Source organism: Oncorhynchus keta, chromosome 17, assembly GCF_023373465.1.
Source record: "Oncorhynchus keta strain PuntledgeMale-10-30-2019 chromosome 17, Oket_V2, whole genome shotgun sequence".
NCBI lineage: Eukaryota > Metazoa > Chordata > Actinopteri > Salmoniformes > Salmonidae > Oncorhynchus > Oncorhynchus keta.
Window position 1 is genome coordinate 17448441 of NC_068437.1, and position 13348 is coordinate 17461788.

General features: G+C 48.4%; 1 protein-coding gene across 4 annotated transcripts in view; it reads left to right on the plus strand.

The window, feature by feature from the left end:
* tubgcp6 (tubulin, gamma complex associated protein 6) overlaps positions 1–13348 on the plus strand; it is a 31559-nt gene that overhangs the window by 17219 nt on the left and 992 nt on the right. For all 4 annotated transcript variants that reach the window (XM_035790793.2, XM_035790792.2, XM_035790794.2 and 1 more), the window contains exons 11-23: positions 906–1055; positions 1496–1577; positions 2907–2995; positions 3267–3382; positions 3638–3776; positions 5461–5553; positions 5705–7790; positions 8136–8304; positions 8412–8553; positions 9985–10179; positions 10436–10568; positions 10722–10935; positions 11511–11704. In XM_035790793.2, coding sequence (XP_035646686.1) covers positions 906–1055; positions 1496–1577; positions 2907–2995; positions 3267–3382; positions 3638–3776; positions 5461–5553; positions 5705–7790; positions 8136–8304; positions 8412–8553; positions 9985–10179; positions 10436–10568; positions 10722–10935; positions 11511–11704 — 3802 coding nt within the window. The remainder of the gene's footprint in view (positions 1–905; positions 1056–1495; positions 1578–2906; positions 2996–3266; positions 3383–3637; positions 3777–5460; positions 5554–5704; positions 7791–8135; positions 8305–8411; positions 8554–9984; positions 10180–10435; positions 10569–10721; positions 10936–11510; positions 11705–13348) is intronic.

Consider the following 13348-nt stretch of genomic DNA (forward strand, 5'->3'; position numbering starts at 1 on the left):
CAAACACTACAAAACAAAGAACGTAACGAAAACTGAAACAGCCTATACTAGTGTAAACTAACACAGACAGGAACAAGGACACTAAGGACAATCACCCACACCAAACTCAAAGAATATGGCTGCCTAAATATGGTTCCCAATCAGAGACGACGATAAACACCTGCCTCTGATTGAGAACCACTCCAGACAGCCATAGATTTTTCTAGATCACCCCACTAGCTACAATCCCAATATATACACACCACATACAAAAAACCCATGCCACACCCTGGCCTGACCCAATACATGAAGATAAATACAAAATACTTATTAGACCAGGGCGTGACACCCGTTTGGCGAAGTAGGCTGTGATTCGATGATAAATTAACAGGCACCGCATTGATTATATTCAACACAGGACAAGCTAGTTAAACTAGTAATAACATCAACCACGTGTAGTTAACTAGTGATTATGTTGAGATTGATTGATTGATTGTTTTTTTTTATAAAATAAGTTTAATGCTAGCTAGCAACTTACCTTGGCTCCTTGCTGCATTCGCGTAACAAGTGGTCAGCCTGCCACGCAGTCTCCTCGTGGATTGCAATGTAATCGGCGTCCAAAAATGCAGATTACTGATTGTTATGAAAACTTGAAATCAGCCCTTATTAATCGGTCGACCTCTAGTCCTTGGGTCAGAGAATAAATACTAGGATTGAGTTACTTTTCCTGGACACTGATCTAAGGTCTGTATTGTTTTTTTCTCCTAATGGTTAAAGTTAGGTTTTGGGAAGGGACTGAGCTGATCCTAGATCTGTACGTACACAAACCCCTATCCGGAGCAGTCTAGCAGCCCAAAGTTAACTCTGATCTAGGCTAGGATCAGCTGTACCTATAACTGCTGTCTGATATTGTCTCTCTGCCGCAGCATTACATCTGCTGGTCGGAGCTGCCCGTGCCTCGCATCGCTGTCACGTTCTCCCTGCAAGAGGTAGAGGAGATAGAGAGGGACTGTGCCGTGTACCGAGGACGCATGGAGAGGATCGCCAAGCACAGCGCCACCAGCAGGGAGGAACAGGTACTGCAGCAAATCATCAAGGACCTAAGACTATCCTGAGAAATGCATGAAACTCAAACTTGAATGGAAAAAACATCTATTAATAATGCATTGGATTTGTATAGCGCTTTTCTAAACCCCAAATATGCTTTAAAGTGTAGGGCTTTGACGTTAATTGGAGATTTGTGTGAAAATGTTTGTTCTAAGCTTCTCTGCTTTGGACTCAGCTTTCCATAGATAGGAGAGAGAGAGAGAGAGAGAGAGGGAAGGAATGAGAGCGATGGGGAAAGCGGCAGTAATGGACCATTAAGCTGATGTACACATACTCGATTTGAAACCCTCAGTGATCTACAGTCCAAAATCCATGGCCTATTTTTCTGCTAGAGCAGAAGCGGGAGAAGATAGCAGATAGATCTCTGTTAATGATGGTCTGTGTCTGTTCTCTCTGTCTTTGTTGCTAGGCCCTGCGCACAGCGCAGGCACGCCAGGAACTGATCAATCAGGTCAGGCAGTCGGCCGCCAAGACCCTGGAGAGCATCCGCGGTGAGAGGGACACGCACAGTAACACACGCAGGGCCTAAAGTTAAAATCTGCCACCTGCCAGACGTGGGTAGATTTTGGCATTGGTGGGTAAGAGTGTTTAAATCACCAGCCATGTTGGCGCGTGGTAACACTCCGGGCTCTACAGTGTGACCATTTAATAAAAATAGTCAACAATGAGTGTGATTTATAGCAAAATAAATGCAGTAGCTATTTTCAATTTCTGCCCTTTTTGTTTCATATCTAGTAATGCAAAAAATGCATCTGAATCACACTGTGAGCTGAAAGATTTGTTTTTAGAAGCAATGGGCACAGGCATAAAAGTTGGTCTAATTTACTCGAAAGTACTGAAGTGAGACTTTGTCCTTGTGTTTTCTTAGCTTGTGAACAAAACAATGTCAATAGCCAAGTTGCTTTTCAATGTTTGAGGCTGCACCCACTGCTAGCAAAAAGACACATCGTTGGCCTCTACTGGTGACATTCTCATAGGTACACATGATGACTAGAGTGATCCTGTTACCAAGGTAACCTTAAAGGAATCAGCTAAAAAACTACATACATTTTTATTAAAATACTTTGGTCACAGAATATTAAATTTAAATCGATCAATATACCACATACTTCTTACTTGTAATACATTACTAAGCATGCTCATCTGTTTTTGTAATTATGGCAAAACATACGTTAACAAATCTAAGTGGCAGGTATATATAATTATCATTATTATTTATTTTTTACATATATCTACCTGCCGCTTTGGCTGTTTATGGGGTGGCCGGTAACCCAGTGGTTAGAGCGTTGGACTAGTAACCAAAAGGTTTCTAGATCGAATCCCTGAGCTGACCAGGTAAAAATCTGTTGTTCTTCCCCTGAACAAGGCAGTTAACCTGCTCCTAGCCCGTCATTGTAAATAGGAATTTGTTCTTAACTGACTTGCCCAGTTAAATAAAAATTGAATTGGCTGTTTATACAAAAAAGTTAGGTCCTGAACAATGCAATACTACATACACCTCGCTACAACCTTACAGGATCTTTACAACATTGCTCACAACACTGATTACACCACAAAAGAACTTGGCACATCACCCTCTATAACCCTATGGATTCTTCACAGAGACAGCAGGGAGAACGGGGGCTGATATGAGTGAGAAAAAGCTTTGAACAGCTTCCAGCACCTCGGGGTGTAAAATCTAATCATCGCTCACATAGTTTAAGAAACTGCTCATATCAGTTATTGCTTCAAAGATGTGCAATGGGAAGTGAATGAGCCAAGTACTGTGTGTACTGTAGGGGGTAACCAACCTGCTGTTCTCCCTCTCTCGCCCCCTGCAGGGCGCCAGGTGTCGCAGCGTCTGGCTGAAGAGGCAAAGAAGAGGGAACGCTTTGAAGAGCTGAGACAGCACTTGGAGCAGGAACAAGAGGTGGGACAGAGAGCGAGAAAGGGAGACTAAGAGAGAGGGTTACCCTTTACTGTCTTCCTTTTGACCTTCATATCTTCACAAGCTAAAGACGGAGGGAGGGAGAAAGAAGGAAGGAATGAGAGAGAAGCAAACAATTACTCTTTAACTCTGTTTTGCATCATAGGAACACAACTAGGACCACAACACTATCATTTTATCTTTAGAGCCGTGTTACTGTTTTCTTACCTCAGCTGTAGAGTGTGTGTGTAACCCATGTGTGTGAATGTTGCAGTGGCACAGTTTAGCCAGGAGGAAGGAGCAGGAGGATGAATTCAGCTTTGCCAGGGAGCTGAGAGACCGAGAGAAGCGACTACAGGCCCTGGAGGAGCAGCTGGAGATCCGAGCCAGGTCTGGCCACTAGGGCGCGCCACCGCATCATACCCACATTAGACACACAGTCACGTTACACACACACAGCATAAATAATAGTTTTAGATTTGGTTATTATAATAAAAGTAAGAGTTGCACAAATCTTCTCCTCTTCACCACCTCTCCCTCCTCTCACCCCTCTCTCAAATCACAACCTTATCTTCAAGACAAGCCTGAGTCGGGTGAAACCTGACCCTTAAATAACCTGAGATAACAATGCATCCTGGTCCTCAGGAAGGAACTGATTGCCCAGTACAGCCACCTATCAGAGGAGGCGGCCAAGAGGGAGTGGCGGGCCATGTGGAGGGTTCAGCGAATGAGACTGGACGATTCCCGGGCCCAGTTCCTACAGCAAGACCAACAGGAGACTGAGGTCCGTAGTAGCACTCTCTCTTATACACACACTGTCTCTCGACAGAGGTTACTTAGAAGGGTGTAAATTAGAGGTCTTCGCAGGTCCAAAAAGTTGGATACATTCTGAAATGGACCTGGGCCTTTCCCACCCGGACCTGATATGCATAAATATATTTTTACGATATAGAGACCCTTTCAGAATGGACCCGAAGACAACTAGACCCGTTCCGTTATAGACCTGATCGGCTACAGACCCGGTCCAATACGATCCGAGTGAGGGAAGCAGCAGCGAAGTCATTTAAGCTACTTTATTAACCGGCGCTGATACAGCATGAGAGGAGGGAGAGGTGCAGCTCTAGCAGGCGGGGGAAGACTATACTGTGAGCGAGGGACTTGGGGAGCAGGGAGGGAGGGAGAGGTGCAGCTCTAGCAGGCGGGGAGGACCATACTGTGAACTTGGGGAGGGGACTTGGGGAGCAGGGAGGGAGGGGAGCAGGGAGGGAGGTGCAGCTCTAGCAGGCGGGGGAGGACCATACTGTGAGCGAGGGACTTGGGGAGCAGGGAGGGAGGGAGAGGTGCAGCTCTCGCAGTTGGGGGAGGGCCATAATGTGAGCGAGGGACTTGGGGAGCAGGGAGGGAGGGAGAGGTGCAGCTCTAGCAGGCGGGGGAGGGCCATACTGTGAACGAGGGACTTGGGGAGCAGGGAGGGAGGGGGAGGGCCATACTGTGAGCGAGGGACTTGGGGAGCAGGGAGGGAGGGAGGGGTGCAGCTCTAGCAGGCGGGGGAGGACCATACTGTGAGCGAGGGACTTGGGGAGCAGGGGGGGAGGGAGAGGTGCAGCTCTCGCAGTTGGGGGAGGGCCATAATGTGAGCGAGGGACTTGGGGAGCAGGGAGGGAGGGAGAGGTGCAGCTCTAGCAGTTGGGGGAGGGCCATACTGTGAGTGAGTGACTTGGGGAGCAGGGAGGGAGGGAGAGGTGCAGCTCTAGCAGGTGGGGGAGGGCCATACTGTGAGCGAGGGACTTGGGGAGCAGGGAGGGAGGGAGAGAGACAAGAGACACCAAGTCGACTCCAACTATAGTAGATGAACAGCTGAATAGCTAGCTAGGTTAATTGAGGCTGCAGCGCTTTCTGATCCTACAGTTACAAATAACACCAACTCCATTCAGAATATTAAGTAGCAGCCTGCCTGTTGGCTCTTGGTCGCTGTAGCCTGTCCTTGTCCTTTTAACTTTTAATTCCATCTTCCATGGATTGGATATCTCCTAACTTTTGCCACACGGAGCAAGGTTCTATGACTGTAGCCTATTTCCTCTTTGATGACTTTTGATTGGCCTACAACAAGCTACACGCTCCACTCTTGTGATAAGAAAGAGCAGTAGCATAAATTATACAGTTTCTCTCTCTCCTGCAGCAGTCATGTTTCGATCTGTACGGGCCCTTTCGGACAAGTCACTTCTAATTACAGATACCCGTGACAATCATATCAGACACCACCCAGACTCGTGACATTATTTACAATTCTGGTTCAGGTCCAGATCGTGTTTTTGGGTACAGGTGGATCTGTGAAGACCACTAGTGTGAATTGTGTTTTGGCGGTGTGGTTTCATATGATGTTGATGAATAGGATTGTGATGCTGATATTGATTTAATATGATTGTGGTGATGATGCAGTAATGTACTATTCTTATCTAAACCCCCAGGCTATTCTGGAGAAGTATCCTGTCGGAGGGCAGAGACCCCCTCTGGAAATACTACAGCCAGCTCCAGCTCAGACCACTCAACCATTAACACAGGTGTTTAAGTGTGTGGGGTGGCGTAGCGTCAAATAAATACAGCCGATGTAAAAGTGCCTTGCCAATCCACTCATGGAAGTGTAAGCTTGACTGAGTGTGTGATCTCTGCTCTGTGCCCTAACCTCGCTGTTCCTGCCCCTGTTTTGTACAGGAGTCCCTATCCCCGGAGCCCTGTGAGCAGCAGTCTGAGGAGCCAACCCAGGCCCTCCTTCACCACCAATCCACTCCCCCAGCACTCCCCACCACGAAACTCGACCTCACCCTCGTCACAGAGCACATCGACGCCAATGACTTGCCCAAGCCGGCCGACAGCCTGCAAGTGGACCAGGCCCTACAGGAAATTGGGTCGGACCTCCCGGAGGCTCTTGCACCTCATAAACCCGTAGACTATGACTTTAGCGCCCCCTACAGTCCCCTTGAGGGAGTGACGGCCCTGGCTAGACCTAGCTGGGGTCCTGTGGTACAGCCAGACGTGGCTCACCCTCGCATCCCAACCGGTCCCCCTGAGTCCACTCTAGGCATGGGGTGTGTGGTGTCCGGGACTTTAGCTCTCCCGTCTCCGCTACCCGGAAGTACCTACGGCCATTCTTCAGACTCCACTATGGGTGTAGGGTGTGTGGTGTCAGGAGCTGGGGTCCTCCTCAGGCCCAGTCCTCACGGCCAGGCCTCCCAATCTAGCATCCCCCTGGGCCAGTACTTCACTGATGTGCCCCTGGCTCTCCACACAGCCAATGTCCACGGACACCCCTCCCAGACAACAGTGCAGCTGGTGGATGGAAGTGAGTCAAAGCAGATGGACAGCAGGCAGGAGAATACCGAAGACCCATCACCTCCAGGGGGCATCGTAAAAGAGGCTGAAGGGACTGTAGAGGCATCATGCCTGGTGGAGATGAAGCCAGCTGAGATGGAGAAACTAGATTGTGTTGGAGCAGAGGAACAGATGGCTGGTTCTCTCAGGGAGGCTTCTGCCTCCTCCACCCCAGAGCAGGGCCATGACAGTGGGTATCACCCAGGACAGGCCTCCCCTTCCCTCTCTGGACCCTCCAGTGTGTACGAGCTTCCTACTGCCAACATTCAAGGCCATGCCTCAGATGCTCATATTGAAGTCGGAGAGCACGTTTCAGATGTGGAAGCCCTTCTCCCTTCTCAAAACATTCATGGTCACTCATCTGATGCTAATATAAAGGTAGGAGAGTTTGTTTGGGAGGTGGCTGCTCCTCTTCCGACCGCCAACGTTCACGGTCACGCATCTGACGCTCATATTAAAGTTGGAGACCATGTTTCAGAAGTGGTCGCCTCCCTTTTCACCCAGAACATTCACGGTCATGCCTCGGACTCTCACATCAAGGTCGGGGAGCACATGTCAGAAGAGGTCGCCTCCATTCACACCCAAAACATCCACGGTCACTCATCCAACACTCACTTCAAGGCGGGTGAGTTTGTGTTGGACGCAGAGCCCTCCCGACCACGCTGGAGCAAGCATGGTCACGCCTCAGACTGCACACTTCAAGTAGGCTGTGTGCTGTCCGGCACAGAACCAGTACTCTCCCCTTTACCTGGTAGCACCTACGGCCATTCCTCTGAGTCCACACTAGGTATAGGGTGTGTTGTCTCTGGGGTTGAACCCCTTCATGCTCCTCTACCTGGAAGTGACTTTGGACACGCCTCAGACTCAACCCTGGGTGGAGGGTGTGTGGTGTCAGGAACGGTAACCCTTCCTTCTCCGATACCCGGAAGTGACTACGGCCATTCGTCAGATTCAGCGATGGGCGGAGGGTGCGTGATATCTGGGATTGAACCCGTTCGCCCTCCTCTTCCCGGCAGCAACTTCGGACAGTCCTCAGACTCCACACTGGGCACAGGGTGTGTGGTGTCGGGTGTAAGCCCTCTGCCCTCACCCATCCCTGGCAGTATCTACGGCCACAGCTCAGACTCTGCCCTGGGAGGGGGCTGTAAGGTGTCAGGTGTAAACCCTCTGCCCTCACCCATCCCTGGCAGTATCTATGGCCACAGCTCAGACTCTGCCCTGGGAGGGGGCTGTAAGGTGAAGGAGACTGGTAATGAATACGACGCCAGGACCCTGGAGCAGCAGGAGCAGCAGCGGCTGGCCGAGGGCATCTCGTCCTGGGCAGCGGGCTTGGCTCTGTCCCCAGGCGAGAGCTCAGAGAGGGAGTACCTCCGCTCCCTGGCTGCTCAGTACCAGGTAGAGCAGTACGAGGACTGCTACGGTCTCATGAGTGAGTCACGTCAAACACACATAGGCCTGCACGTACAAATACTGTATAACACCCTGTGTTTGCATAGTGCACACATTCATGATAGTCCCAAGTCATTGCGTCACACGGTGGCAGGAATAGACTGCTCTAGTCGAAAATAACACCGTGCTACTCGGATCAGTTGCACAACACTAATGTAAAGCAGCTTTTTAAACTAAGATGTTCACATGATTCATGTATAATATACCATCCAACTGAAAACACAACCATGACTGAAAGGTGCAATCAGGCAATGGTACATTAATATAACGAATGTTTGAATTAGAATCTCACTGTATGTTTCTGCATGCTGTGTACCCTCCACAGCGTTGGCCCCAGAGTGTCACCCCCTGCATCAGGTGACGCGGGGCCCCTGGGGCCTCCCGGTGGACCCATCGCTCCGCAGGGCCACAGACACCACGGTGGTGCAGCTTAGTGGGATGGTCTCCCTGCCCGTCCTCATGAAGCACTCTGTTACCACCCCACTCATCACACAGTGAGTGTGTGTTGCCTTTTTAGGGAAGAAGGAGTTCACGTCTCTCTGTGGGCCTATCACGGACTGTTTGGTGCTCCTGTTAACCCCCCATTCTCTCTGTCTCTCAGTGTGTCCTTGGTGAACAAGGCGGTGGTGGACTACTACTTCGTAGAGCTTGGAGTGGAGAGGCATTTTGAGGCCCTCAGGCACTTCTTGCTCATGGAGGACGGGGAGTTCGCCCAGTCTCTCAGTGACCTGATCTTTGAAAAGGTGAAATGAAGCGATGGGAGTAGTCTTACCTACAGTGCCTTCAGAAAGTATTCATACCTACTCCACATTTTGTTACGGCTTGAATTAAAAATCATTTAAATAAAAACAATTCTCACCCATCTACACACAATACCCCATAATGACAAAGTGAAAACTTTTTTCTTTTTTTTTGAAATGTTTGCTAATTTATTTAAAATGAAATACAGAAATATCTAATTTACGTAAGTATTCACTCCCCGGAGCCAATACTTTGTAGAAGCAACTTTGGCATCGGTTACAGCTGTGAATCTTTCTGGGTAAGTCTCAAAGAGCTTTCCATACCTAGATTGTGCAACATTTAACCATTATTCTTTTCAAAACTAACTTCGCCACTCAGAAACATTCACTGTCTTCTTGGTAAGCAACTCCAGTGTAGATTTGGCCTTGTGTTTTAGGTCATTGTCCTGCTGAAAGGTGAATTCATCTCCCAGTGTCTGGTGGAAAGCAGACTAAACCAGGTTTTCCTCTAGGATTTTGCCTGTGCTTTGCTCCATTCTGTTTCTTTTTATCCTGAAAAACTCCCCAGTCCTTAATGATTACAAGCATAACTAATAACATGATGCAGCCACCACCATACTTGGAAATATGAAGAGTGGTACTCAGTGTTGTGTTGGATTTGCCTCAAACATAATGCTTTGTATTCCGGACATAAAGTTAATTTCTTTGCCAGTTTTACTTTCCTGCCTTATTGTGAACAGGATGCATGTTTTGGACTATTTTCATTCTGTACAGGCTTCCTTCTTTTTGCTCTGTCATTTAAGTTACTAACTACAATGTTGTTGATTCATCCTCAGTTTTCGCCTATCACAGCCATTAAAATCCCTGAGCGGTTTCCTTCCTCTCCAGCAACTAAGTTGGGAGAACACCTGTATCTTTGTAGTGACTGGGTGTACTGACACTAACTACACCATGCTCAAAGGGATATTCAATGTCTGCTTTTTACATTTTTACCCATCAATAGATTCCCATCTTTGCGGGGCATTGGAAAATGTCCATGTCCATGCAACTTATGTGACTTATCAAGCCCATTTCTACACCCAAACTTATTTAGGCTTGTCATAACAAAGGGGTTGCTTATTGACTCGACATTTCAGCTTTTCAATTTGAATGAATGAAAAACATAATTCCTCTGACATTATGGAGTATTGTATGTAGGCGAGTGACAAACATCTCAATGTAACACCACGAAGTGTAGAAAATGTCAAGGGGTGTGAATACTTTCTGAATGCACTGTTTGGTGGGCATTTCATGTACCTGGGTTTTTTTCCCTGTGTGTTTGTGTTTTGCCTGGGTGTGTATTTGCTGTGTGTTTTGTCTATTCAGTCTGTTTTATCTGTCTGGGGTGGGTCTGTGTCTGTTTTGTCCATATGTAATCCCTGTGTTCTCCATCAGATGGGCAGTGGTCAGACTCCTGGAGAGCTGTTGACTCCTCTGGTCCTGAACTCCATCCTGAGTAAGGCTCTTCAGTACAGTCTTCATGGAGACAGTTCTCTGGCCCCTAACTTCACCTTCGCCCTGCGCTTCCTCCCGGAGACCTTCCATCCTCACGCCCCCGACGCACTCAACTGCCTGGAGCTACGGTACAAGGTCAGAGGAGAGGGAGTGTATTTTTTTGTGCAGTAGATTGCTGACCTCACTGAAATTGGGATGTGGTACTGTTCTTGGTATGGAAAATATCGGAAAACAGTTTGATCCTCTTGAATTCATTTGGAGAGCGGCTTTTCGAAGACTGTGAATAATGATTTTTCACAAGGCGATTTTAAATCTCCTGCATCTCATTTTCTAACCTCCCTCTGTTACATCTGACCCTCATACTCTTTCTCTCCCTCCCTCTGTCTCTCAGGTGGACTGGCCGTTGAACATCATAATCACAGACAGCTGTATGAACAAGTACAACCGTCTGTTCTCCTTCCTGCTGCAGCTCAAACACATGGTGTGGAGCCTCAGAGACGTCTGGTTTCACCTCAAGAGGACTGGTAAGGGCTCCATCTCTGGAAATGAAGGGGGGAAACCCCCTTTAGAAAGGAGCGGCACTAAGGAGCGGCATATTTAATGTGCAGGCTCTTATTTAAAGCTCCAGTCATAATTATGCCACGACCCAAAAGTAATGTGTGTGTGTGTGTCCCCAGCACTGGTGAAAGGGGCGGGCCGCTCGGTGCAGTTCCGCCAGCTGCAGCTGTACAGACACGAGATGCAACACTTTGTGAAGGTGATCCAGGGTTACATCGCTAACCAGATCCTGCAGGTGTCCTGGTTAGAGTTCAGCACCAAGCTGGCCAGTGCCTCGGACCTGGACGCCATACACCGCACACATGCCGACTACCTCAACAGAGCTATCTTCAGGTTAGAGACATACACACACACCGACTACCTCAACAGAGCTATCTTCATGTTAGAGACATACACACACACCGACTACCTCAACAGAGCTATCTTCAGGTTAGAGACATACACACACGCCGACTACCTCAACAGAGCTATCTTCAGGTTAGAGACATACACACACGCCGACTACCTCAACAGAGCTATCTTCAGGTTAGAGACATACACACACGCCGACTACCTCAATACATTATACATGAATCCTAATCTAGACTTTGAACTCAGCCTACTCTCAACATGTTATCTTTAACTCAATCTGAATGTATTTTTTATTTATCTCGGCAAGTCAGTTAAGAACAAATTATTATTTACAATGGCAGCCTACCCTGGCCAAACCCAAACCTGGACACTGCTGGGGCAATTGTGCGCTGCCTTATGGGACTCTCAATCACGGCCGGTTGTGATACAGCCTGGAACCGAACCAGGGTCTGTAGTGACGCCTCTAGCACTGAGATGCAGTGATTTAGACCACTGCGCCACTCAGAAGCCTACATCTTTCCTTAATGTAATTCTGTATCTTTTTTCTCCCCTCCCAGGGGTCTGCTGACAGAGAAGGCAGCTCCAGTCATGAACATCATCCACAGTATCTTCAGCCTGATCCTGAAATTCCGGGCCCAGCTGATCGCACAGCCCTGGGACAGCCAGCAGGGGGAGGCAGTGCACCCCAGCTTCATCGCCATGCAGCAGTCATACAACACTTTTAAATACTACTCCCACTTCCTCTTCAAAGGTACGGACCGAGTCAAAGCCTCACTGACCTCTGGTGACCTTTCTAATGAGAGTTGCGGATAGTTTCTATATGGATAAAGTGATGTTCAAATCCAAATCAACATCTGGCAGTCCTTTTTCCTGAACACCTTTTGTTGCAGTTTTTAGTTGGTAACTGGGTAGAGTCAAATCAAATACACATGTTTAGCAGGTGTAGAGAAATGCTTGTGTTCCTAGCTCCAACAGTGCAGTACTATCTAACAATACATACAAATCTAAAAGTAAAAGAATGGAGTTAAGAAATATAGAAATGTTAGGATGAGCAATGTCGGAGTGGCATTGACTGTAAAACAGTATGTAAACATTATTAAAATGGACCAGTGATTCCATGTCTATTTACACAGGACAACAGCCTCTAAGGTGCAGTGTTGAGTAACTGGGTGGTAGCCGGCTAGTGCCAGTGACTAAGTTCAGGGCCGGGTACTGAGTGAAGGCCGGCTAGTGATGGCTATTTAACAGTCTGATGGCCTTGAGATAGAAGCTGTTTTTCCAGTCTCTCGGTCCCCGCTTTGATGCACCTGTAACTGACCTCGCATTCTGGATGATAGCGGGCTGAACAGGTCGTGGCTCGGGTGGCTGAGGTCATTGATGATCTTCTTGGCCTTCCTTTGACACCGGGTGCTATAGATGTCCTGAAGGGCAGGCAGTGTGCTCCCGGTGATGCGTTTGGCGGACCACACCACGCTCTGGAGAGCCCTGCGGTTGCGGGGCGTTGCAGTTGCCGTACCAGGGGGTGAACCAGCCCGACAGGATGCGCTCAATGGTGCATCGGTAACAGTTTGTTGGTGGGTCTTATCTTTGGGTCTTACGGGCAAAGCTGAATTTCTTCAGCATCCTGACATTGAAGAGGTGGTGTTGTGCCTTCTTCACCACACTGTCTGTGTGGGTGGACCATTTGATTGTCAGTGACGTTTACGCCGAGGAACTTGAAGCTTTTCACCTTCTCCACTGCGGCCCCGTTGTCGGTGTAGATAGGGGGGGTGCTCCCCCTGCTGAAATCTACAATCGGCTCCTTTTTTGTTGCACCACTCCACCAGTGTCCTCACCACCTCTGTAGGAAGTCTCATCATTGTTGGTAATCAGGCCTACTAGCTGTGTCGTCTGCAAGCTTGATGATTGAGTTGGAGCTGTGCGTGGCTACGCAGTCATGGGTGAACAGGGAGTACAGGAGGGTGTTGAACATGCACGCTTGTGGGGACCCTTAATAATGAGCTTTGAGGGTACTATGGTGTTAAAGGCTGAGCTAGAGTCAATGAACAGCATTCTTACGTAGGTATTCCTCTTGACCAGATGGGACAGGGCAGTGTGATGGCGATTGCATCATCTGTGGACCTATTGGGGCGGTAAGCAAATTGAAGTGGGTCTAGGGTGTCAGGTAAGGAAGAGGTGGTCCTTAACTATCCTCTCAAAGCACTTCGTGATGACAGAAGTGAGTGCTACGGGACGATTAGTCATTTCAATTACCTTTGCTTTCTTGGGTACAGGAACAATGGTGGCCATCTTGAAGTAAGTGGGGACAGCAGACTAGGATAGGGAGAGATTGAATATGTCCGTAAACACAACAGCCAGCTGGTCTGTGCTCTGAGGACACTGCTAGGGATGCCGC